Below are 26,177 nucleotides of genomic sequence, written 5' to 3'. Positions count from 1 at the left end.
AAGTAAGTAAAAAAAGCAAAACGAGACTTCATCGCCATAACCTTACTTTTGCGGAAGCCAAAACCGCTCGAGCGAACGAGAAATCATAAAAATGAAAGATCTCCCTTTCACTTCAGCATGCGATGTAGGACAGAGTGTAGCACAGTGGGTAAGGAACTGGGCTTGTAACCGAAAGGTCGTAGGTTCGATTCCCGGGTAAGGACACTGCCGTTGAACCCTTGAGCAAGGTACTTAACCTGCATTGCTTCAGTATATATCCAGCTGTATAAATGGATACAATGTAAAGTGCTGTGTAAAAGTTGTGTAAGTCGCTCTGGATAAGAGCGTCTGCTAAATGCCTGTAATGTAATGTAATGGATCACTGGATAGCAGACCTGAATGGAGGCTAACCGTAAGGGCTTCGCCAAACAGAAACGGTGACGCAAAAACAGAATTTTACCCACGGAGCCCGGGAGGAGAGACACGCTATTCGAAACAAGAGCCGGTGTTTTATCACCCGCAACCTCTTAGCGCCGTCAGCGCCAGCGGCCCTCTAATAAACCCTCTCCGCCCACAGCCGGCGTAGCCTAGCTTCCTCATAATGACTCAGGGCTGGAGGCGAATAGCGTTTAATAATTGATCCGCTATCATTACTTGTGCGCGCTGTGAGGGAGGGGGGAGGGGGGGGGGGGGGGGGAACTGGGTTTCGGAGCGACTTGGGCACTGGGTTGCACGGGTCGCGTTGCCATGGATACCCTGTCCTTGGCCTCGGACGGTTTCGGGAGGGGGTGGGGGGTGGGGGTGGGGGGGGTGGGGGGGGGGAGGGGAGGGCGAGCAGGTGCGGAGGGAAGCGAGTTGGTGAGAGAAAGCGCCCGCTTGGCGGGCCAATGGGGAGACAGGAAGCGAAGGCGGCCCGCATCCCAAATGGGTCTCCGCACCCCCCGACCGGCGTCTTCCCTGGAAAGCTAATGCAGAGCACAAAGAGCTTCTGTCGCTGGCCTCTCAGCCTATCAAACCCGTTAAAGACGAAACTACTACTGATTACAGACACTCCCACATCACCAATAGCGAGAAATACAATTCTTATTAAGAGCTGCTAACACTACTATATCCATTTGCTGACAAACTACTCATAGTCCTGCCATTACTACGACAACAGCTGCAAGTTCCAAGACCGTTTGATGGCAGTCATACACACCTCAGACTGCCCTATGGGTGGCGCTGTGTGCCAGTGCCCTATTTCTTGTTTTTGGCAGGGCAGGCAAGAGATATTTTCCTCTTTGCGAGTGCATACTGATTCTGCAAATCAAAACAACTAGCTATACCTAGGGTAAATAAACAACGGCTATCTGTAGTCGGGTTTGGATACAGTACAAATCCCAGTTTACTGAAGTTCAAATGATCAGTCAGTCTCTTCACCTGCACACTGTTGTTAGGGTGTTTACCTACACTGTTGTTAGGGTGTTTATCTGCACACCGTTGTTAGGGTGTTTACCTGCACGCTGTTGTTAGGGTGTTTACCTGCACTGTTGTTAGGGTGTTTACCTGCACGCTGTTGTTAGGGTGTTTACCTGCACACTGTTGTTAGGGTGTTTACCTGCACGCTGTTGTTAGGGTGTTTACCTGCACTGTTGTTAGGGTGTTTACCTGCACTGTTGTTAGGGTGTTTACCTGCACTGTTGTTAGGGTGTTTACCTGCACGCTGTTGTTAGGGTGTTTACCTGCACTGTTGTTAGGGTGTTTACCTGCACTGTTGTTAGGGAGTTTACCTGCACTGTTGTTAGGGTGTTTACCTGCACACTGTTGTTAGGGTGTTTACCTGCACGCTGTTGTTAGGGTGTTTACCTGCACTGTTGTTAGGGTGTTTACCTGCACGCTGTTGTTCCCCACGCTGGTGGCCCTCTTCCAGCGCCGCGCCAGCCCCAGCACCTCCCCCAGCAGCTGGGCCAGGCGCCGCTCCATCTTGGCCTGGAAGGTGCGCTCGTTCACCCGCTGGTCCAGCACGCCCAGCAATACTGCCACACAGCACAGGGAGAGAGAGTCACAGAGCTAACAACACAGGGAGAGAGTCACAGAGCTAACACAGCACAGGGAGAGAGTCACAGAGCTAACAGCACAGGGAGAGTCACAGAGCTAACACAGCACAGGGAGAGAGTCACAGAGCTAACAGCACAGGGAGAGAGAGTCACAGAGCTAACACAGCAAAGGGAGAGAGAGTCACAGAGCTAACAGCACAGGGAGAGAGAGTCACAGAGCTAACACAGCACAGGGAGAGAGAGTCACAGAGCTAACAGCACAGGGAGAGAGAGTCACAGAGCTAACAGCACAGGGAGAGAGTCACAGAGCTAACACAGCACAGGGAGAGAGTCACAGAGCTAACACAGCACAGGGAGAGTTACAGAGCTAACACAGCACAGGGAGAGAGTCACACAGCTAACAGCACAGGGAGAAAGTCACAGAGCTAACAGCACAGGGAGAGAGAGTCACAGAGCTAACAGCACAGGGAGAGAGTCACACAGCTAACAGCACAGCGAGAGTCACAGAGCTAACAGCACAGGGAGAGAGAGTCACAGAGCTAGCAGCACAGGGAGAGAGAGTCACAGAGCTAACAGCACAGGGAGAGAGTCACACAGCTAACAGCACAGGGAGAAAGTCACAGAGCTAACAGCACAGGGAGAGTGTCGCAGAGCTAACAGCACAGGGAGAGAGTCACAGAGCTAACAGCACAGGGAGAGTGTCACAGAGCTAACAGCACAGGGAGAGAGTCACAGAGCTAGCAGCACAGGGAGAGAGAGTCACAGAGCTAACAGCACAGGGAGAGAGTCACAGAGCTAACACAGCACAGGGAGAGAGTCACAGAGCTAGCAGCACAGGGAGAGAGTCACAGAGCTAGCAGCACAGGGAGAGAGAGTCACAGAGCTAACAGCACAGGGAGAAAGTCACAGAGCTAACAGCACAGGGAGAGTGTCACAGAGCTAACAGCACAGGGAGAGAGTCACAGAGCTAACACAGCACAGGGAGAGAGTCACAGAGCTAGCAGCACAGGGAGAGAGTCACAGAACTGATAATAATCAGCAAATTGTGGGAAAAATCAGAAACAAAAAACATCTCTTTCCAAACCCCGACATGCTTGAGCTTACAAGTACTTTTGCACCTGACAGCAGGTGGCGCTAAACTCTGTACAGAACAGCACAGTCAGCCTACCTGTCCTGACCCACGATGACCTCAGCAACTGGGTCACGTTCAGCTCCGGGTAGTGGAACGCTGCAGGGAAAGAGAAGCCAACATCAATACGCCGGTCCAAAAAACACGCCGCTCCTCACACACGTTTCGCCCTTTTCTCTCCAAGAAGGAGCGGCCAGTCACGCTCGCGCTGTTCATCGCAGCCTCCGTAGTCACGGCAGCGCAGACAGGCGTCGGCGCTCCCCCCCCCCCCCCCCCCCGAACCGCCTGACGCCGAACAGCCGCTAAACAGATTTAACTTGCAGGCGCTCGGTCGACCAGCAGGGGTCGCCGGCGCACAACGGGACGCCGTCACTCCGGCTGACCGCCGCCCTCCCATTGGCTCGGCACAGTCAGGCTTGGCACGGGCGCAATCTGGAGTTGATACCGAACCGAAGCGCCCAATCGTACGTTAGAACGGTGCCCTAACTGGACAAGCTTCTCCCTGCTTCAGATTCATTAACCGGCACCCTCATGAACGTGGACACTGGACCAGAGGTTGGACAATCCAGGTTCAGAGAGTAAGAAAGTTCATCCCAGGATTTTGTTCCAGTCGCCTGGATTTGCTGGATGAGCACCATTCCTCAGCCAGGAGGTAGAGCTAACTCAGCTGGCCGAGTTCAGGGGTGGATGAAACACACGGCAGGACTTTTTACTTTATGACCCCTGGGAATGTCCACCTCTGGTCCAATGGCCGCGTTCATGAGGGTGCCGGTTAATGAATCTGAAGCAGAGAGAAGCTTATCCTGTTAAATGTCCACCTCTGCACTGGACGGAGCTCCTGGAAGTTTTCTGCCCGGCGACAGCGGGGTGGGCAGGGCAGGCAGGGCGGGCGGGGTGGGACTCACGCTCGGCGATCTGCAGCACGGGGAAGCCCAGGTAGAAGCTGAACTCCACCATGTTGAGCAGCCGCAGGTGGGCGCTCACGTCCGAGCCCCTCAGGTAGTCGCCGCCGCCGCCTCCGCCGTCCCGCACGGCGAAGGTGATGTCCACCGGCGCCCTCTGCTGGCGCTGGGCCCTGGGCACGCTCGTCGTGACGTTCAAGATCTGTCCGGAAGAGGGAAAAAAAAAACGCCATTACCGCTGCAAGCACAGAATCTAGCGCGTCGAAATATCATCCGCCACGTCCGTCACCTTTAACGAATGCGATCGGGCCTACGTGATAACACTGCGGAGACCAGCGGCGACAGACTCCCAATCCTAATTCAGCTCCGTGAGACCTTCCCAACCTCGATTTCAGCCTTCCTCACTGCTCCTGAAGTCTTCGCAATTAAACTCTACGTTCAATAAAAAAAAAAAACTACATATATAGTAGAGGTTGAAAACAGAGAAGGTTTGAATAGTGTTCACTGTGTGAACCAAACTGTGTTCTTGGCTAGAAATAGCTGTACAAAATAAGTATTGTACCTTACTGAACCTGTGTTCAGCAGTCGTCTATGGCCATGAAATGCACTTTTTGTACGTCGCTTTGGATAAAAGCGTCTGCCAAATAAATGTAATGTAAGGAGATTTATTTGATTGTACAAACAGGACCACAGCAAGGCTAAAAAATTTTTAAAAAATCCTGCATAGTATGCCTTTAAGAGGATCGAGTCCTTTCCTGGGCACGACTGTAATAATCTCAGACGTTTTTCACTGCCTTTGCTCTCTCAGTGATTTTGGAGGAAACCTCACGAGAGGCAGTCTGCCCCTTGCCCAGCGGGGGGGGGGGGGGGGGGATCACAGCGGGGGGAGAAACCCGCGTTCGGCAGTGGCGTAGACCAATGTGTCGTTTCTCCCCCTGGCGTGGCCTGGCGGGACGAGTTAAAAAAAAAGACAAGTTTCTTTTCTTTCCTTTCCTTTTTTTCCCCACAGCCCAGCTGTTTACCTCCGAGGAGCCGGAACACACACGGCTTCTGTGTGAGCCGTGAAAGCGCCTCTCTCTCTTTCTCCCTCTCCTCCTTTCACGCTCTCTCTCTCTCCGTCTCTCCCTCTCACTGCCTCTCTCTGTCTCCGCTCCCATCCATCTCCCTCCCGCCTGTCTGTCGATTTCTCTCCCTCCTCTCCTCCTCGCACGCCCAACCCCCCCACCCTCCCGCCCGCTCTGAGCGATAATGAACGGAGAACCTTTCAGGCGCGCCCTCTCTCTTTTTCTCTGGTTTGAGGCATGTCTCTCCCTCCCTCTCTCTTTTTCTCTGATTTGAGCCATGTCTCTCCCTCCCTCCCCTCCTCTCCCTCCGTCTTCCCCTCCTTCTCTCCCTCTCTCTTTTTTTCCTGTTTGAGGCATGTCTCTCCCTCCCTCCCACCCTCCCACCCTCCCTCCCTCTCTCTCTCCCTCTCTTTTTTTCCTGTTTGAGACATGTCTCTCTCTCTCCCTCCCTCCCTCCGTCTCCCCTTCCCTCTCTCCCTCCCTCTCTCTCTCCCTCTCTCTTTTTTCCTGTTTGAGGCATGTCTCTCCCTCCCCCCCCCTCCCTCTCCCTCCCTCCCTCCCTCCCTCTCTCCCTCCCTCCCTCTCCCCCTCTCTCCCTCCCTCTCTCTCTCCCTCCCTCCATCTCTCTTTTTTCCTGTTTGAGGCATGTCTCTCCCTCCCTCTCTCCCTCCTTCCCTCTCTCTCTCCCTCCCTCTCTCTTTTTTTCCTGTTTGAGGCATGTCTCTCCCTCCCTCTCCCCCTCCCTCCCTCCCCCCGGCCCCTCCCCCGCTCACGTGCACGCTGAAGTTGGTGGACTCGTTGGAGCGCCGGCGCACTTCGGCGTAGGCCATGGTCAGGCCCCTCTCCACGCGCTCGCCGAAGCTGCAGACGCGCACGTCCACGTGGCTGGGCACGAACTGCAGCACTGCGCAGGGGAGACACAGGGGAACTGAGCACAGGACTGCGCAGGGGAGACACAGGGGAACTGAGCACAGGACTGCGCAGGGGAGACACAGGGGAACTGAGCACGAACTGCGCAGGGGAGACACAGGGGAACTGAGCACAGGACTGCGCAGGGGAGACACAGGGGAACTGAGCACGAACTGCGCAGGGGAGACACAGGGGAACTGAGCACAGGACTGCGCAGAGGGAGACACAGGGGAACTGAGCACAGCACTGCGCAGGGGAGACACAGGGGAACTGAGCACAGCACTGCGCAGGGGAGACACAGGGGAACTGAGCACAGCACTGCGCAGGGGAGACACAGGGGAACTGAGCACAGGACTGCGCAGAGGGAGGCACAGGGGACTGAGCACAGGGCACCACCGCCAACCTCTTTACATGCTCTACAGCGCCCCCTAGCCCTGCAGTTACCTCCCTCTGCTTCTATGACAGGTTATGACCTCAACACTACTGCTTTAGCAGGTTATGACCCCAACACTATCCCAATGCCAGTTTATGACTACTGCTTCTTTAAGGTTATGATCCCACCATTGCTACGACAGGTTATGACACTGCTGCTTTACCAGGTTATGACCCCAACACTGCTGCTTTACCAGGTTATGACCCCAACACTGCTGCTATACCAGCTTATGACCCCAACACTGCTGCTATACCAGCTTATGACCCCAAAAATACTGCTTTACCAGGTTATGACCCAACACTGCTGCTGTACCAAGTTATGACCCCAACACTACTGCTTTACCAGGTTATGACCCCAACACTGCTGCTTTACCAGGTTATGACCCCAACACCACTGTTTAATCAGGTTTTGGTAGTTGACATTGACTCTTATATTGACCAGTGAAAAATGACATTGTCTCATGATCCTGTTCACTGATGTTTTGTAAGATATAAGTCTGGAATACCCAGACTGGGTAAAAAGAGCTGGCTGCCATGGGGAACCAACCTGAGTGAACCTGGAACTTGTAGTCCGGCACGGCGACTACAGGCATGGCCGCCAGGCCAGCGGAGGAAATCCGGGCGGACTGGCGGATGGCGTTGATGACCGCGATCGCCGTATAGACCACGGAACCCGACACCGCACGGAAGACAAAGTCCGACGGAGATTTCAGAACCTGAGGGAGAGAGAAAAATGACATCGCATCACGCCACGATACACACACACACACGCGCACACAGACACACAAACACACACTTTCTGCACTTTTTATCTCCCTGTCGGACATGTCCGCCCTTCTTGTTTGTTGTCCACAGATTAAAGGACCGAAGACATCAGCCCAGGGGGTCAAAGGTCGCCGCTTTCCGACTTCCTGCTCCGACTTATCTGGGAGACGGACGGAGATAACGCAGACAGGAAAACGCCCGCCCGAGTAAACCAAACCCCTCCCCCCCACCCCCCACCCCCCCACGCGCGGGTGGGCCGGAGGACTCACGTAACCAGCCAGCCGGAGCCAAGCGGCGCGTTGATTTAAAAAAAAAACAACGCAGAGGAAGCGGCGCAACCGACGCGCTCGAGCGATAACGAGCTCTGCGGGATCTCACGGCCAAAACAAACTCCGTTCCTTTAGCTCGCGCTCCACTCTTAACGGCCAGGCCGCCAAACGGTGGGGGCGCCCGTCGTCGGGGGCGCTCGAAAAATTCCCCGAACGACGACGAACCGTTACGTGAAGCGCACCGACGGCTCCGGTGGAACCGCCGTGGGCGGGGCCTACGGGTCTGTCGCTCGCCGAGTGACCTCAGGGTCAGCTGACCAAACGGCACAGCCCCACGCATCAATCAATCAGCCAAGCTGGCAGCAACCTTTAAAGGGCAAGCCGGCTAAAAAAAAACAGGGATTGTTTTCTTTTTTTTTTTTTTTGTTGCAATAAACCCACACGTACGTGTGTGTGGAAAAACAAAAAAAATTTAACACAGCACACAGCTGTTCTCTAGATACTGTGTCAGCAAGCTCCCGGTCTAAAAAAAGAAAGGCGTCATCATCGCCTCCCTTCACACCAGCAGGAGAGAAAGGGATTTTTTGAATGGGCGTTCTGATTTTACCTCAGCAAGTGAGCGAGGACGGCCCCGGTGCACTGTGGGAGTTGTAGGCGGGCGTGTGCGACCCCGCTGGGATGTTTCTCGACGGTTTAAATCACGACGCCCGTATCAGAACATCTCCTCAGGGACACTTCCCCCCCCCCCCCCCCCCCCCCCCACCCCGGACAACAATTCGCAGCGTTGCCTCCGACGCCGAAGCACGACCGCGACGTCGCTAACGTTAGCGCCGCAAGAACGACCCGGACCCGCTGCCCGTAGCCGTTTTTTGCTAACAACGGTTAGCGAAAAGAACGGCCGTCAGTCTCGCGCTCTCGAAAAATGTACCCGTTCTAAGCTGAGGTGCTAAAAAAAAAAACACGCGTGGCCACGTCAAAGAAACTGCCGTCGACCGAGAAAAGCACGATAAGGGCGAACGAACGAAGCCGACACAGATCGAGTTTACGAGCTTGCGAGTGATTTTTCTTGTCGTGTCGTGGGTAAGGCTGACAAAGAGGCGGTTTTCCCGCCAAGCTCAACTGAAACCGCTCCTAACAGCAGTAGCAAATAAAGGCGCGCGCACGCGAGCGACGTTTCAGCCGTGGTTTGAATAGACTTGGATGACTGAACGCCAGTCGGCTCGGACGACGGGCTTCCTGCTCTCTCAGCCCGTCGCAGCGTCGTCGGGCAACGCTGTCGTCCGTCCACGCCGGCCCTGTCCTCTCCAGACAAAAAACCAGGCCTCGGACCGCTGCGCTTGTCCAGAGACGCCGACCTGCCGTTACACGCTGATCTTAGGCTTCCAGAATTCTCCCTGAGCATTTATTCAGCAAAAGATGGTGTCCTGGCGAGGGCTGTGTTGATGCTCACATTAAAAGGTTGACCACTCCAATATTTGACAGTTTGTACCGTAATTATAAAGTGCAAATGTAAGGGCGGTTGAGTTGACCAGGATCCTGAACACTGCAGAGCCACACTAGCCTCTGAACCTAGCCACGCTAGCCTCTGAACCTAGCCACGGTAGCCTCTGAACCTAGCCACGCTAGCCTCTGAACCTAGCCACGGTAGCCTCTGAACCTAGCCACGCTAGCCTCTGAACCTAGCCACGCTAGCCTCTGAACCTAGCCACGCTAGCCTCTGACCCTAGCCACGGTAGCCTCTGAACCTAGCCACGGTAGCCTCTGAACCTAGCCACGCTAGCCTCTGAACCTAGCCACGCTAGCCTCTGAACCTAGCCACGCTAGCCTCTGAACATAGCCACGATAGCCTCTGAACCGAGCCATGGTAGCCTCTGAACCTAGCCACGCTAGCCTCTGAACCCAGCCACGCTAGCCTCTGAACATAGCCACGCTAGTAAATTACCTCAAAGCACGCCAGCCCAGCATTTCTGAAGTCTGGCAGAAAACCCTGCATTTTAAGCAACGGGGAAACTGGGCACTCACACGAGAGCTATTCCTGTCCAACTCTTTGTGAATAATTACCTGCTTTTGTGCAGTACGTGCCCAGTCTACAAGAAAACTGGCAAAGATTCAACCAACGTTCGCCCGTAGAGCAGAGTATAAAAATAAACACGAGCATCTTTATTTTAAAGTGCAAACATTTTGTTCATTATTTTTGGAAATCGCTGGCTAGACCACTTACGCTAAACCGTGAGTTAAGTGAAGGAAAGCCACTGATAGCATTCATGGCTTCTGGATCGACAGCTATGGGAAACTCGAACGCCTGGAGAACCAGTGCAGACAGAAACACACTCGACAAATGAAACACGTATTAATTTGCCCCGCTCTGTAAAACATGGTCGGCCATCTTGGAACAGGCGTGCGGAAGCCTCCGCCTCCGAGGCTCCGCCCGGAAGCCGTACCTGCAGCTCCACGGACCGGTTGAATTCCCCCTTCAGGACCTCCCGGATGAGCGCCTTGGCGAAGCCCACGGTGGACCCCGGGGGAAGGTCTGGTGGGGAGACGTTCACAACACGTTTAGAATGCGTCGGGAGAGGTCATATATCACAGACTCACAAAATGGTCGCTTATGAACACACACAGCACGCACCCAAATATCACGCCACGTAAAAGCTGACACAGGGTTTTAAATCGCATAAACGCAAAACAACCTTCCTGCAAATATTATGCTCCATAAACACTCGCCTTGGCAATAAACAATAATGCATTCGCCTAAAAGCTAAGACCACACGCAGGAATAAACGCGTCCAATATGAGAGGTAGCTACTACCTACTAACTACTACTTGTATTTTTTCCATAGACTGCGTTGTTGCCGTTCTCGTTTGTGTTAGCGTTAATCAGTTTAACCTTCAGGGTCCAAGTTGAACTATGCGGTTGTTCCCTGCACTTGGACCGGTGCTTCTCTCTAGGGGTTTTCGTCATACTTGTTCCTGGTTATGGTTATTACACTGTGTTGTACGTCGCTCTGGATAAGAGCGTCTGCCAAATGCCTGTAATGTAATGTAATGTAACGTACACACAGGAATAAACGCGTCCGATGTGAGAGGTAGCCGTAAAAAAAAAAAAAAAACGGACTCACCCACTTTGACCGAGTACGTCTCGAGTTTGGTGACGTTGCAGAGGTACTGGCGAGGCGGTGAGGACAGGGGGGCCTTGGGGGTCACAACTGAAGGCCCGCCGGTGGTGGTCGTCAGCGGGGTGGTTCTGCCGGGAGACGAGGCGGAGGGAGTTTCGGCGTTTTTGCCCGCGGTCCCGCCGGGGCGGTCGGCGCCCGTCGTGGTGGCCCCCGAGGCGGCGGCGGCGCCCTGGTCGGCGGGGGGGGGGAGGGGGGGAGCTGGCGCCGGCGGGGGACAGGGAGGAGGCCCCCAGCGCCGGCGTGGCGTGGGTGGCGACGCTCGCCGTGGGGCGGAGGTCCGTCTCCACGGAGGTGGGGGAGATGATCCACCCGCCGTCCGGGGAGGAGGCGGCGGGGCGGACCGAGGTGGAGCTGCCGGTCTCCCCGGGCGACGGCGTCGGCGCCGCGGAGACCTGACCTCCCCAGAGAGAGGCGGAGAGCGTCATGGAGGGCGCGGGCGCCACCGAGGGCTCCAGCGCCGGCTCCGACCCGTTCGGGACCGGCCTGGCGGGGGCCCCCGAGCCCGAATCATCCCAGGAGGACTCCTCCTCCGCCCCCCCGGAGCCGTTGGCCGAGGCGGTCGGCGCGGCGAGCCCCAGGGAGCCGGTGGGCCGGATGTGAGGGGTCGGCGGGGACGACGACGACGGCGGCGGCGGCCGGGGCGGGGCGGGCCAGGGGGACGTGAGGTTGCGCCGGGCGGCGCTGGCGTTCTCCTTGGCCAGCAGCGTGGTGTAGTACTCCAGGCTGTTCATGTCCGGCAGGAGGACCTCGGTGGGCTCCGCCGTGTAGGCGTCGGGCCAGTCCGGCTCCGAGCCCTCGTCCGGACCGCCCCGGGGCGCGACCGAAGGAGGAGGAGGAGGGGGGCGGCCGTGGGACGCGGTGAAGGCGGGGGGGGAGGCGGAGACACGCAGGGAGGAGAGGGGCGGGACGGCCCGGGTGGGGAAGGACGTGTCGTAAGCCTCGGTGCTCCAGTCCTCCTGGTCGTAGGCGTCGGCCGGCAGGCTGGTGGCCGGGGGGAACTCCTCCCCCTCGGGGCCCCCCGGGAAGGACATGGTCTCCAGGTAGTCGCCGGAGCCCCAGTCGTCGTCCTCCGAGGCGCGGCTCGGGCGGAGCTCCTCCGGCTCGGGGGCCAGGGTGGGCCCGGGAGCGGGCGCGGGCCGGCCGGTGGCGCGGGGCGGCGGCCCGGCGAAGGGCCCCGGGCTCGGGGCCGGCACCTCCGGCGGGTTCAGGAGCAGGTGGATGCCGTGAGCGGCGTCGCTGAGGGCGGGGTCGTCGACGGGAAGGGGCCCTCCCGCTGTCCCGGGAGAGGCGTGGCCGGCGCTCTCCTCGGTTCCGGCACCTTCTCTGGGCGGAGCTGACGTTACCGTGCCGCGCTGGCCGCCGCCGGGGGTCAGCGGGGGAGGCGTGGCCGCCGAGCGGGCGGTGCGCGAGGGAGGGGTGCCGAAATTAGCCGCGGGCGCGTCGGGAGGGCGTCCCGCGGCTGCCGCCGAATCCGGACCGGACGACGGGGCGTCCCGGGGGGCGGGCAAACTCGGGTTCGGGTGCGGGGTCCACGTGCGTCCCAAGGGGGTTTCGGGAGAACCCCCGGGCCGCCCCTCCGAGCCTGCGGAGCCCAGGGGAGGGGCGGGGAGAGGGCCTGCGGAGGGGGCTTCGGCGCGCTGAGACGGAGACGGGCCCAGATCGGCAAGCGTGGGACCGCCGGCCTGTGCCGAGCCAATGGGAGCCTCTGTCCTTAGCGCCGTGGCGACAGCCCCCTCAGGCTCGCCCGCAGCCAGAGGACGCGCGTCTGGGGAAAAGGAAAAGCAAACAAATATTTATCACCAAAGCCTCGAGCGGGAAGAAAGACCAAACCTTGAGAGAAAATCTTTGAACGACGAAACCGCGGCGGATCGGAAACACCCCGCGCTCACGCCAGCCGAACGATTGGCCGGTTTCTACGCCCTTCCGGCGCTCTCCTCGCCCTCGTAAAATACAAAGGGAGGGGCGGCAGGGCTGCGTCGGTCGTTTGGGGGAAGAACCCGAGTGCGTCGCGGCCGGACGGGCGGGACGACGGGAGCTCGCCGCCGAACGGGTTTTTAATCGGACGCCGAGGACGTGCGAGAGGAGGCTCTCGGGGGTCGGCCACGCCCGCTTCCCGTCTGCACCGGGGGGGGGGGGGGGGGGGGGGGGGGGGGAGGGAGAGCGCTAGCCCAAAGTCAGAGCGCAGGGAAATAAATCAACTGAGAATGAAGAGAAGAGCGGGAAGCTGGGGGAGGAAGGAACATCATCATCGTCGTCGTCGTTCCGGACACGCCCATCACGCGTTTATCTTCACGCAATCGCGTTGAAACGGGTTAAAAGGTTGACGCAATGGGAGAATGTTAAGAAGTCATTTTTATAACACAGACAGACACACACACGCACACACACACACAGGCACACACACACACACACACACAGGCACAGGCACAGGCACAGGCACATACACACACACACACACACACACACACACACAGGCACACACACACACGAGCGCGCATTCACACACGCACGCACACACATAAACCACCCAAATAATTAATGATATCCTCTCTCCTCCATTCACTTCCTTTGATCCTACAGTACCGACCCAGAAAGCCTCCGTATCCGTCAACCTGACGACTCCTCGTCTGCAGCGAAACGTCGCATCGGTCCCTCTCAGTACGGCAGTGCACGCCGAAATGTCACGGGCGCAACGACGAAATAGCATCGTGCTAACAGATTGTTTTTGAGGTCGGAATTGAGGGAGGCAGCCAGACCAGCTAGGCCTCCCTCCGGCACCTTCCACGGAACAAATATCCCTAACTGTCCCAGAATCCCCAGCGCATACAATAAACGCAAAGCGCGGGACACACAACCAAGCACGACTTTACACCACCGAATAAACGCGCACGCTAGGCCGCGCTTGTTAATATTTACTCTGTGGTTTTTTAGCGACGTCGAACGGAAACCAGGCGCGAAGCCTCCCTTCGTTCGCACGCGAGCTACTTCTAGAAGCCTCCAGGGTGTCTGGCCGAGATTGTCGCCTCTTAATTAGCCCGCGTTAGCCGTGCTATCGTGCTGCTAACGCGCCGTTTCACCAAACGGTTTAAAAAAAACAAAAAAACAATTCAGAACAAGCGGCGTGGAACGACAGTTAGCCCACCTCAGGCCAACAAACAATGAAAAAGGAAAAAGACACAAAGCAATCAGCCTCTGTCTCAGTAATATATTCCCCTTTTCCGAAGCACCTTAGCCTTCAGCACTGAAACGCGTCATGCTAATATGACTATTCTAATAGCTAGCAGGCTAATTATTACATCGTAGCTAAAAGCTCGCAAATTCCATATTCAAATGAAGTGTCATCCTTGGCCCGCAGAGCTAATTCGGCGTGTAACTATCAGATTACAATTAGCCTGTTCGAGTCCTCATTCCATCTGTTGCCTCAGTGAAAAATTAATACTAGGCTATGGCAATTCAGAGGGAAATGTAGGCTATTTCCAAACGAAATTTACTCTGAGGCTTCACCATTTTATATTACGCACGCCGAGCAGTCTCACACAAGTGACCCATTACATTACATTACAGGCATTTAGCAGACGCTCTTATCCAGAGCAACTTACACAACTTTTTTACATAGCATTTTTACATTGTATCCATTTATACAGCTGGATATATACTGAAGCAATGCAGGTTAAGTACCTTGCTCAAGGGTACAACGGCAGTGTCCCTACCCGGGAATCGAACCTACGACCTTTCGGTTACAAGCCCGGTTCCTTACCCACTGTGCTACACTCCGACCCACGTCATAATTTCTATATTTTAGGGCGTGACTGGATCCATTAGTTCTCTTCCTGCTCTTTTGCTCTGCTCGCACGCTTAGAACTCTCCCTCCTCTCCTTTGCTCCAATTCCCGCTCAGCTGAAGCACTTGACTACCGCGTTCGCTCCAGACGCCTCTGGTGTAACGGGCCAACCGCAGCCTCCCAGGGGAACTGTGGGTAATTTATTGGGACGCGGGTGACGGCGAGCCGAGCTAATCCACCGCGTGACCTTCGGCCGGGGGGGGGGGTGCGGGGGGGGGGGGGGGGGGGGGGGGGGGGGGGGGGGGCGTTTGTGCGGCCGTCTCCCCTCGTTGAAAAACAAACCCACGAGCCAGCTCCTCGATCTCTCCTGTACAGGGCGGACAGCCAGAACAGGATTTAGCCAATCGTCCGGCTAGGATGAAAAAAAAAAAAAAGATTTTAGCTGAGCGCTGCTTCGGCGAATTATTTTGCAACGGTGCGGACCGTGACGCAGTCGCGGCCGTCCGCCACCGGCTAACCTTCGCATCGCCGTCCAAGTCGCAAACTGTGACGGGTGAACCGAGGGGAACTTTCAAGTAACTCACGGCACGGTGCAGACCCCCTGAAACGTGATATCCGTTCTGCTGCCCTTGGAACCCAGAGGGAGGCGCTACTGGGCGCTGCCCGGGGAAACTCAGAACGGTCGCGTTTCAGTGTGAACAGGAGGCACGGAACGCCAAAAGCGTCTGAAGAAGGCCGGACCGCATTAACTGGGTAAAAAACTTACTGCTGTTTTGCGAGTCGAGACAAAGCACCTTCTAGGGACCGATTTGAGCTGGCAGGCAATCCTACACATCTCACGGTACAGAGGAAGGACAGTGCCTGCGGGCGGGCGTGCGCAGAGAGAGAGGGACGGACCGTGCTCTGGTTGTCAGTACCAGAGGGTCTGACACACAGGCTCAGCTGACAGCGGACTCGACCTGACCTCTTTCCCCCCCGGGTGACCCTCCTTTGTCGCTGAGCGACGCCGGGGTCAGCCAATGAAACTGCACGAGAGGGGAACTCCCGCTCGATTTGCCTGGGGGCCCACGCAGGAGAACCAGCCTCGCTTGGGGAGGGGGGGGGGGGCGGGGGGGGAGGCCGACTCCACCGCAGTCGCCCGTGCGCTGCCGCGCTGGACGGGGGAGCTTTTTAAAGGCGCTCTCTCGCGCGCGCTCTGGGCCACGCTCGTCCCGCTTAGGTTACGCTCAGTCCTAATTAACGGTGAGGCGTCCCCGAAGTGGGCCCCGTTCCCGCCGGGGGGTGGGGGGGGGGGGGCCTCGACGCTGCCATCACACTCAGCACATTCAGTCTCAGCTCTCCCCCGCCGAAGCTCCAACCTTCTCCGTGCGCGTTGTCGTACGCGCGGCGTTTCCGCTCCTGATGCTACGCCGTCCGCGTAGCTTTCAAGCGGCTTTTGCGACCGCGCGTTCCTCACGTTTCACGCTTATTTTACGCGACGCGGCGCTTCAGGTACGTGCTGTCGCCATCGCGGCGCACCGTCAGAGGAACTGAAGCTAACAGGAAGTCCCGCCCTCAAAAGGGAAATGATGTCGTCTTTCAAAACCGGCCGGGGCCGAAGTCGTGCGAAGAACGGCCGACCGTGTCAGAACGTAAAAGGCTGCTTTCGGGCGGTGCGCTACACCAGAGGAGCACTGACAGAAGGAAGCGAGCAGGGAAAGGAATGGAGCCAGATGGTGCTGACACAGAACAGCAGTGAAGTGGTAATGATTGCATATATATATATATATATAGCGCTAGGCTAACGCTGAGCACCGAGGCCAGGTTCAGGCATAATTAGCTATCCTGAACGAAGAGAGGACCGCCCCCCCACCACCCCCCCCCATCCGCCCACGGATTCTGCAGGGCCGAGGCCAGGGAAGGGCCCCCACAATGCATTTCCGCTACACAGCCAATCACAGGGAGCCCTAGGGGCAGTCGGCGAGTTCTGTGACCTTGTCTCCACACATCCAACCATGGAATTAGTGGCGTCATGGTGCATGCGGGGAAGGCGCGGTCAGGCAAGGAAGTATCTATCCTAGTATCTATCTAGAAGTATTACTTCTTTCTTTGTTTGACAGGGACCGAACGGGAGGGCAAAAAATGTGAAAACATATTGCAGATTTCGACGTGGATGTTCAGCACATCGCAGCTGAATTAGCTCAGTGGCAAAATCTGTCTGTAGCCCCCTCTGCAGACATAAAAAAAAAGAATAATAATTTGGAAATGGGACTTTTGAGCACACCGCTTCATGCTGCTGCAATTCTCCATAAAGAGGAGTATTCCTTGTCAGCGAATGGTTAATAATTAAGCGTGAGGGGGCGGGGGTGGGGGGGGGGGGGTCTGGAGGCAAGCGATGACAGAGGGACACAGGCGTGACAGACAGGCCGTGGGCCGGCGCGGGGGCGGGGGTGGGGCTGACGTCACAAACCACGCCGGAGCGGACAAAAAAGGGGACGGAGGAGCGCCCCCGACCTGCCACCTGTTCCCCTCCCCCCCCCCCCGCGCCCCCGCCACGCGCCAGCGGACGCGCATTGTCCCCGGGTCCAGCAGGTGAGCGGACCCGCGCCCCTCCTGGGACATCGGGCGACGCCCGTGAATATCGGGTGACGGGGTAAACACCGGTCGCCCGGGCAACAGACGTCCCACGCGAACTCCCCTCCCCAAACCGGTCCAAACGTCTGTATTGCAGCAATAAAGCATCGTTTAATATTACATAACAGCCCTGTTAATAATACGGAACGTCTGTAATAACGAAAAAACCGAGCACAAACGTATTTTGTGGGCGACATAGTCGGAGGGTTGCCGGTTCAAACCCCACCCTGGGCGTGTCGAAGTGTCCTTGAGCAAGACACCTAACCCCTAAACCCCTAACTGCTCTGGCGAATGAGAGGCATCAATTGTAAAGCGCTTTGGATGAAAGCGCTATATAAATGCAGTCCATTTACCATTTACCATATTTTCTAAATGTTTTTTTTTCCGTTTCAGAGCCTCAGGAGTTTCAGGTCTCGGGCCACCGGCCCGTTTCCGGTTCATTTTTTTTTTTTTTTAATTTGCGGAAAGTCTTACAACGAGAGGACGAAGGCGGCGGTCGATTAACGCGACCCGGACGAATCGCACGCCGGATTATTTCGGCCGGCCAGGAAGGACACGCTCCGCCATTTTGGCGTTCGATGCCCCCCCCCCCGATCCTTCATTACCAATATTCATTAACCTGGTCTGCACACACAAGCTCCTGAATGGGAAAACTTCAAAGCCATGATTAAAATGCAGAGAAAGCGAGAGAGTGAGAGAAGAGAGGGGGAGAGAGAGAGAGAGAGAGAGGGGGAGAGAGGGGGAGAGAGAGAGAGAGAAAGTGAGAGAGAGAGAGAGAGAGGGAGAGGGGGAGGGGAGGGAAGGATAGAGGGAGACAGAGGGGGAAAAGAAAGAGAGAGGAACAGAGAGGTAGAAAGAGGAAAAGGGTAGGAGTACCCACAGATATGAGGCAGGGGGAGAGACACCAGTGGCTGCTGTAAGACATGGTGCACAGAACACACTAGAAGGTGCTGGTGTGTGGTGTTCCTATGGCCCGCTCCCAAACACACGCTCAGGTGAGGCTCGGTTACGCAGCCTGCCCCCCCCCGCCCCAGCCCCCTCCCCCCCCCCCCCCCCGTGGACAGAGAGCCAGATGGTCGCCCCTCCACATAGTGACACCCTGCCCGTGGACAACCAGCACAGTACAACGTGTGTGTGTGTGTGTCTGTGCATCTATGTCTGTGTGTGTGTGTGTGTGAGTGAGAGTGACTGTGTGTGTGTGTGTGTTTGTGTGTGTATGTGTCTGTTTGTATGTGTGTGTGTGTGTGTGTGAGTGACTGTGTGTGTATGTCTGCATGTGTCTGTGTGCGTGTGTGTGTTTTTGTGTGTATGTGTCTGTGTGTGAATGACTGTGTGTGCATGTCTGCGTGTGCCTGTGTGTGTGTGTGTTTGTGTGTGTATGTGTCTGTGTGTGTGTGTGTGAGTGACTGTGTTTGTATGTCTGCGTGTGCCTGTGTATGTGTGTGCGTGTGTGTTTGTGTGTGTATGTGTCTGTGTGTATGTGTGAGTGACTGTGTGTGTATGTCTGCGTGTGCCTGTGTGCGTGTGTGTTTGTGTGTGTATGTGTCTGTGTGTGTGTGTGAGTGACTGTGTGTGCATGTCTGCGTGTGCCTGTGTGTGTTTGTGTTGGATGAAATAGAGGCTCAATACTGGGATGAAGGTCTGAACGAAACAGGCCAGTAATCTAAGGCCGTGAACATGAACTTGAGCAAAGCTCCCGTGCGTCACCACACCCTCAGGCCCGCCCGCCTGTTCTACACCACGTTTGACTTTTATTCAGCAGGTTTGTCTGTTCAGGCTCACCTTTATTTGTCCGTTCATTGGCCTGACCTTCACTGCATTACCAGGCCTGGTTTGAATATATTTTTAAAAATATAAAAAACACTTTTGTTTTTGTTTTTTTGGGGGAGAGGTTCGTTGCATAACCCCCCCCACCCCCCCCCCCCCAGCTCCTTGGCGGGGGCAGAGCAGGCAGGCTTCGTTACCGCGTGCCTCTGCTCCAGCAGGGCTCAGTGTGCGCGGCTAACCGCTTACCCTGCCAGGAGAAAATAGCTGTTGTCGAACATCACCGCGTCTGCGATGGCGGCAGCGGCGGCCCTGAGCCGGTTTTCGGAAAGGGAGGGGGGGGGGGTGGGGGGGGGGGGGGGGGGTGGGGGGAGGTGCTACCGAGCCAAGAGCAAGGGGGGAGGCGACGAGAGGGGAGAGACAGGAAGTGACGGAAACCCCCCCGAATCCGCGCCGCGAGGCGCCTGGTACCGACAAGAGGGGGGGGGGGCGTTCGGGAGGAACGCCCGAGCCCCCCCTCGTCCGCGCCCGGTGACATCACCGACCCGGGGGTCTCCGGGCCGACCGCCGCTCGCGTGAGCGCGCGGGGCCTCATTTTTTCGAAAACGACCCGACAAAAAAAAAAAAAAAAAAAAAAGGAAAAAAGAGGGAAGAGAAGAAGAGAAGAAAGGGAGCTCGGCCTTAAAAAGCCCCGAACGGCGACCGGGTTGGGGACGCGGCTGCTCCCACGCTCCCTTCATCTTTACGGCTCTTTAAGGGAGCGTGGTAAAACTCCCGACGTCAACTCAAACGTGAAAAACAACAGTTTTTAACACTCTTTTAAACAATCATACCAGCATACGGCTAACTAACTTTGCATCTTGTGTGGTTGAGTTTGATGTTCTTTTTTTACTGGAAAACAGTAATTACAAATGGTTTAGACAGATAAGTATTAAGCTAAACGCGGAACACGGCTAACGCTAACAGCAGGAATGTGGTACGGATCAAAAGGTCACAACAGGAGCTTGCGTTCTGAACGCTGCTCCTACAACCAAAAAACAAACAAACAAAAAAAAAAAACATAGATCTGATGCCAGATATTTGGGGAATGCGTGATGCTGCAATACTTCCTTGTCCACGAATTCTTGGCGGGTAATAACGGCGGTTGCATATGCCGCCGATTACCCACGATGCAATTTCCACATCAAACGTAGTCGTGCCAAGAGGCCTGTATGTTAGCCTGCCCGGCATCAGGGCACCGGGTGACCATGGTTACGGAGAGACCTTTAACCTTCGGCTGACCGTAACGGCAAACCTAGCGGGTCGGGGGAGGGGGGGGGGGGGGGGGAGTCACTGACCGCGCTGCGAAACACCGCCGACGAATCGTCCTGCTCCGACCCCCCCCCCACTTCCCCCCGCCCCCCTCCCCCCGCCGTCATACCAATCCAAGCCAAAGGGTTTACTCATTTCCAGACAGCGCCCCGGACGCCCCCCCCTCCCTCTCAGTACCACAGAACAACAGGCGTAAACTCAAAGACCTTTGTTTGGAGGAGCTGTTCCGCTGAAGTGAATAATCTGGGAGCAGCACCGGGCCAAGCCTGTGAGTAATAAAAACACCAGCCCGCCAGGCGGAGGAGGAGGAGGAGGAGGAGGACGAAGGACGGACCGCACCGTACAGCGTCCTCGGGGCGCCCCCGTCGGAGGAGCGTTGGGGGGGGGGGAGGCGTGGGGTTCATGGGCAGTGCTGTCGGGAGAGGAGTCGGCAGGAAGCCGGGGGGGGGGGGGGGGGGGCTGATTAACGCTAGCATTAGCGGCAGCTCGGACGTCGGTTACGGAGTCTGGGTAGCGACCGGCGCGAGGGCTTCTGGGACAGGCCTGGGAGGACCGCCACACCGGGCCTGCTTCAGGTCACGTCCGCGCCCCCGTCAAATATTCACCCACTTCTTTTTTCGTTTTTTTTTTCTGGTTTTACCAAAGGGAGTGACAAACGGAGAGAGAGAGAGAGACAGAGAGAGAGAGAGAGAGAGACAGAGAGAGAGAGAGAGAGAGACAGAGAGACGGAGAGAGAGAGAGACAGAGAGACGGAGAGAGAGAGAGAGAGAGAGAGAGAGAGAGAGAGAGGGAGAGAGAGAGAGAGACAGAGAGACGGAGAGAGAGAGAGAGAGAGAGAGAGAGAGAGAGAGACAGAGAGAGAGAGAGAGAGACAGAGAGAGAGACAGAGAGACGGTGAGAGAGAGAGAGACGGAAAGAGAGAGGGAGAGAGACACATGCATGCTGTTTATCACCACTATTATTTGCTAACCCCACCCCGCACCCATTAGGCTACTTACTGAGGGTCCAAGCACCCTATCGTTGTTATTACTGTACGACATTATTGTCCACAGTTGTTGCTACTATTATTGTTTCGTGCAAACAATCGCTTTGGCACGCTATGCTGATGTGTGGTCATGCCAATATTGAATTGAGAGAAACAGAGGGAGCGAGAGAGAAAAGAGAGGGGGAGGGAGAGACAGAGAGAAAGATCAGAGAGAGCAAACAGAGTGAGGGAGAAACAGACCCACTCTAAGGAGGAGACAGAGTTCTGTCCTGGTGCTGGTGGGGGGGGGGTTGGGGGGGGGGTGGACGGTCTCCAGAGAGCTGGGTTTTTCCACTGCTCCAGTGTTGTGTAATTCGCTGGAGACGCATCGCTCCCCCCCCCCTCCCCCTCCCCCTCCCCCCTCCCCCTCCCCCCCCCCCGCCCAGACTCTTCTGAAAGACAGGAAGGAAAAGGCCTGGAACACAAGAGGCCCCGAAAAAAGGCCCCGCCCCCACGTCGAACCCCCCTTCGCCGCCACCGCTGCCGCTTCCTCAGGCGACTCCGCGGCTGTTTACCCAGAGGGCTAAGCGGGAGATTACACACGCGCCGGCGTGTTTATCCTGCCGACCGGCCGGCCGTGCGGATTATACCGAACGCGTTTTTTTTTTTCTTTTTTTCTCCGGCCTGAGCGAAAGTCGGCCCCGGGGTGGAAGGAGGACGTATCTCGCGGGGGGGGGGGGGGGGTTTGAGCTAGCGCCCCGGTGAACCCAGGGAGCGCGTGGGATCGCTCCGTTTCCAGTTCCGAATTAAGCCACAAGACACGGATTTCACACTTGCTTTGTCGTTTTTTTTTTTTAAAAAGAAAAGAAAAGGAGCGCGACGCCGAGCCGCTGGAGGGTCCGGCGCGGGACCGTCGGCCCCCCCGTACGGGCGCTCCCTGCAAGGAGCGGGCTTCCGACCGGACGGCCCGACTGACCGGACGGCCCGCCTGACCGGACAGCCCGACTGACCGGTCACGTAGAAAACGGCTCGTAAACTACGCAGCGCAAATGATACACGGTTACATCCTCCCGTCGTGAGCTGTGTAAGAACTGGTTTTCAGGATTTTTAAGAAATTAACTGAATAAAAGGCTAAAAGATAAAGACAGGGAGACAACGCATCGAGTTGACAGTGGCAGTAAAGATGGACCGACACGCACCAAAGCCCGATTTTGGGCCAGGAAAAAACCCCCGAACATCACCCCATTACATTCGTCTTCTTTGGTTATTTACGCACGCTGATTTAAAAAGGACGACTTTTGGAGGCGGAGTCTGGCTCTTAGGTGGTTCATCCGGCGAAAGAGCCGATTGGCTGACTGAATCCGGACCGCACGTTCTGTCAGAAGAGCGTGCCCCGCCCCGCTGCGACCCCTCTGACGGAAACCGGCGTACCCCGGTGCTCCGCAAACCCGAAGCACCCCGCGCCCTCCCAACGCCGCGGGGGTCGCCGCGGCGACGGACCAGGCTCAGAGTCAGTTAGGGACCGGGCCGAATTGCACGACAAACACAAAAAAGGTAAAAAGGCGGGGGAAAAAACAGCTGACCCCCCCCCCCCCCCCCCCGTGAGTAAACCAATCGAATCAAAGCGTGGTGACCATGACTGACCCTGACGTCTCCTGCAGTGGAGCCCAATCCACACACAGCTCTCTGATTGCTTTAAGATGAAGGCCGCCAAGCTGACAGACACCCTAATTTAATCAGACTCGCAGAAGAGAGGTCTTTATTTTGACCGGCCTGGCTTCTGAGAAATCAATCTCAAACGGCCGGGGGGTGGTGGGGTGGTGGTGGGGGGGGGGGGGGGGGTAACTGAACCTCCGTCATCGTTCTTCATCTCATCGGCGTTTGAGTTCGGAAGAGGACGGTCTGCCTTGTTTACCGAGCTTATTTTTGCGGTTTATTTGACCTTTGTTTTCCCCCCTGTGTTTGTTCACACCCCCACCCCCCCCCCCAGGATGAACGTGTGTAGGACGAACGGGGGGGCGAGGTCCCGCCTCCCTCTCTCGTTCGTACACGCCGCAGGCTAACGCGCAGCACGACCGTGGCGGGGGTTAGCGGCTAGGCCCCACAGCTCTGAGAGGGCTGGGTGGGGGCCGTGGGACAGCGGAGTGCGGCCTGGCTCCACACACCCCCCCCCCCCCCCCAACCGCCCACACCCCACGACCCCCCACCCCCTCGGGAGGCGTGCGGGCGAAGGCGTCGCTCAGAAGGAGCGCCGCGAGGCTGGCCCGGCGACGCCGCGGTAGCTACGCGCGAGCGCGTCTGCGGAGCCGGGCCCCCCGCCGCCCGTCGGCACGCGCCCCCTTCGAAAGCCCTGGAGGCGTTTCGCAGAGAAGCGAACGAGCGAAACCCTGTCCTCCTCCTCCTCCTCCTCCTCTCCTCCACCTTCGAGGAGGCTCCTCAACCGTACCAAAAAAAAACCACACTACCGCTATCCGCCGCTCTTCGCATAACTGATAAAAGCCACCCCCCCCCCCCCCCTTCCCCCCACATCGTCCCCCGCCCCCCCCCCCCCCCCCCCCCACACCACAGAAACAGAAAGCAGTCGCGGATCTGCTCCACACGTGCGGCGGCCGGCGATCTCTGGTGCAACGGCCATATTCATAAGCGCGGGGGGGGGGGTGGGGGGTGGGGGGAGAAGAACATCAATGAGACTTAAAAACTGCTGTGGAGAGAGCTGCCATGCTAAAAGGAGAGGGGTGGGGGGGTGGGGGTGGGGTAGCATTAAGGCTGGATTGCTAACAGATGTCCCGAGCTCGTTTATACATCACTGCACTTCCATATGCCGGGCCCCGCCCACTCCTCGACAGCGAATAGCGGGAATAAAAGGAACTTTTACTAAAGTCAGAAAACACAATCTGCACGAGATCTTTCCCAGCCTTTAAAATAACGTCTTGCCGTTACGCTCGTTTCAGGAAAATGGCAAAATGGCCGCGTCGAGAGTCGTTAGGCCCTCATCTTGGCCAGGCTCTACGGTGCTTTTTGGAAACGATTCTCGTATATTTTTTGTTCAGTTTTTGTCTATCGTATGCTCAGGGGTGTGAAATTCACCCGTCCGGCAAAGAGCAGAGCAAAACAAATTCCCTCCCGAAGAACACAGATTGCGACGCCCTCGCCGTTCCTCTGTAGTATTTCGGTGCGTTACGCGCTTGGCCAAACTCTTCTGATCCCGCCAGTTCGGAAAGCGCCGGTCGCTAACGCTACCGAATGTGCGTTTTTTTAACGTGCTGTGGTCCCGGGGTGGGAGGGGGGGACTTGAATCAGCAAAAAACCACGGTTTGATTTTACATTACATTACAGGCATTTAGCAGACGCTCTTATCCAGAGCGACTTACACAACTTTTTACATAGCATTTTACATTGTATCCATTTATACAGCTGGATATATACTGAAGCAATTTTGGTTAAGTACCTTGCTCAAGGGTACAACGGCAGTGTCCTTACCCGGGAATCGAACCTGCGACCTTTCGGTTACAAGCCCAGTTCCTTACCCACTGTGCCACACTCCGTCCGATTTGCATTCGTTTTCGTGCCAACGGGGTAACTGGCTTATTTCCGTTTTCAGAGCACCCCCTGTTGGAGAAGTGACGCAGGGCCTCTATTATGCTGTTATTGTACACGTGCGCTCCTTAGGTCAAAATCTTTAGGAGCATGCTAATGGATCCCGATTTAGCAGATGTGCTCCTAAATTGCTCTTCCGGGTAACACACACACCGGTCTCCAGGAGCCAGCGCTCCTAAAACAGGAGCGCTGTAGAGCCCTTTTGGTGCACGTTAGAAACCGTAGGGCCCAGGTCAAAAGCGTAATACTGGGCACTCTCCTCTAGAGATAGCTGGACTCTGGATTTTGCCCCGGAGAGATGAGGTCGAATCTGCGGTGCCAACGGTGACCCTGCTCCCATTCAGCCTCGCCTTAGTGGTTCTGACAATCGACCAATCACAAAAAAGCCCATGAAAATGCATTTGTTATAGTGCTTCTTTTTTTTGACATTCACATTGACACAACCCCATCAAAGGCAAAGGGCCTGGTTTACGAAGACCGTTAGCACGTGCAGAAAACCTTTTAGCACGCCCCGAAACCAATAACGCGACCAACGATTGGTGCAAAACCAATAACGCGACCAACGATTGGTGCAAAACCAATAACGCGACCAACGATTGGTGCAAAAACCAATAGCGCGGCCAATCGTCGGTCGCGTTATTGGTTTTCGCGTGCGCTAAAAGGGGTTATGCGAGTGCTGAAGGTCATCAGGCCGAAATCAAGGCCCAAAGAGCACGGTTTCCGGGGGGGGGGGGGGGGGTAATCGGGTGGTCCTCCCCGTTTCTTCCAGGCTACCCCCCTTCAGCGATGCAGAGCTCCCTCCCGCAGACTTCGGCACCGGTCTGATTCGCAAGGCTGTTAGCGAGCGATTCATCATCATCATCGTCGAATCCCCCGCTCGCCGGACGTTTTTACGCACCGGCGCGTCGTCTAATGCGCTTCGCCGGGGCCTGACGAGTGATGAACGTCAGCGGGCGTAAACAACGCGCCGTCATTCCGTCCCATGAATCTTGCATTAGCCGGAGGCGTCGAAACGCGTCCAGGCCCGAATCTCACCTCACCTCACAACAATGGCAGAGTAATAGGTAACAGGAGTGCATGATGAAGGCATATATTTTGTCTGAACGCGTCCAATACGTCTATACACAGCGCGATAAACACGGCACGTGATAAACTTTGGGCTCATATGCAACATTCACAGAAAGATTCTGGCCACCAGGAAGCAGCCGAAGGATCCCTTGTGCGTTCACGACCTCCACGGCCTTCCGTGGTAACCGTGGGAACAGGGCAACCGCCGTTCCTCATTCCGGGTCGTCCTCTCGACGGCGTCCGCCACGAACGCGGCGGCTCCTATGCTACCGGCAGAACCCCGCGCCGAGCCGAGCCCAACCGGAACCTGGGCCGAGCGAGCTTCCTTAGCCCCCCGCGGCTAAATCGTTAGCCGCCCGCGGCTAAACCGTTAGCCGTGCCCGTGAGGGCGTTTTGAGGCGCGATCTCCAGAAACAGC

General features: G+C 56.6%; 1 protein-coding gene across 1 annotated transcript in view; it reads right to left on the bottom strand.

Moving 5' to 3' along the window:
• Positions 1–26,177, bottom strand: part of si:dkeyp-27e10.3 (UPF0606 protein KIAA1549) — a 54,641-nt gene that overhangs the window by 15,874 nt on the left and 12,590 nt on the right. Inside the window, exons 2-9 of the mRNA XM_035402210.1 lie at positions 10,850–12,426; positions 10,605–10,818; positions 9,927–10,015; positions 6,999–7,167; positions 5,884–6,014; positions 4,050–4,248; positions 3,184–3,243; positions 1,849–1,994 (exon numbers count right to left, since the gene is read on the bottom strand). Coding sequence (XP_035258101.1) covers positions 1,849–1,994; positions 3,184–3,243; positions 4,050–4,248; positions 5,884–6,014; positions 6,999–7,167; positions 9,927–10,015; positions 10,605–10,818; positions 10,850–12,426 — 2,585 coding nt within the window. The remainder of the gene's footprint in view (positions 1–1,848; positions 1,995–3,183; positions 3,244–4,049; positions 4,249–5,883; positions 6,015–6,998; positions 7,168–9,926; positions 10,016–10,604; positions 10,819–10,849; positions 12,427–26,177) is intronic.

The sequence above is a fragment of the Anguilla anguilla genome, chromosome 19, assembly GCF_013347855.1.
Source record: "Anguilla anguilla isolate fAngAng1 chromosome 19, fAngAng1.pri, whole genome shotgun sequence".
Lineage (NCBI taxonomy): Eukaryota > Metazoa > Chordata > Actinopteri > Anguilliformes > Anguillidae > Anguilla > Anguilla anguilla.
This window is presented reverse-complemented; position numbering and strand designations above follow the sequence as displayed.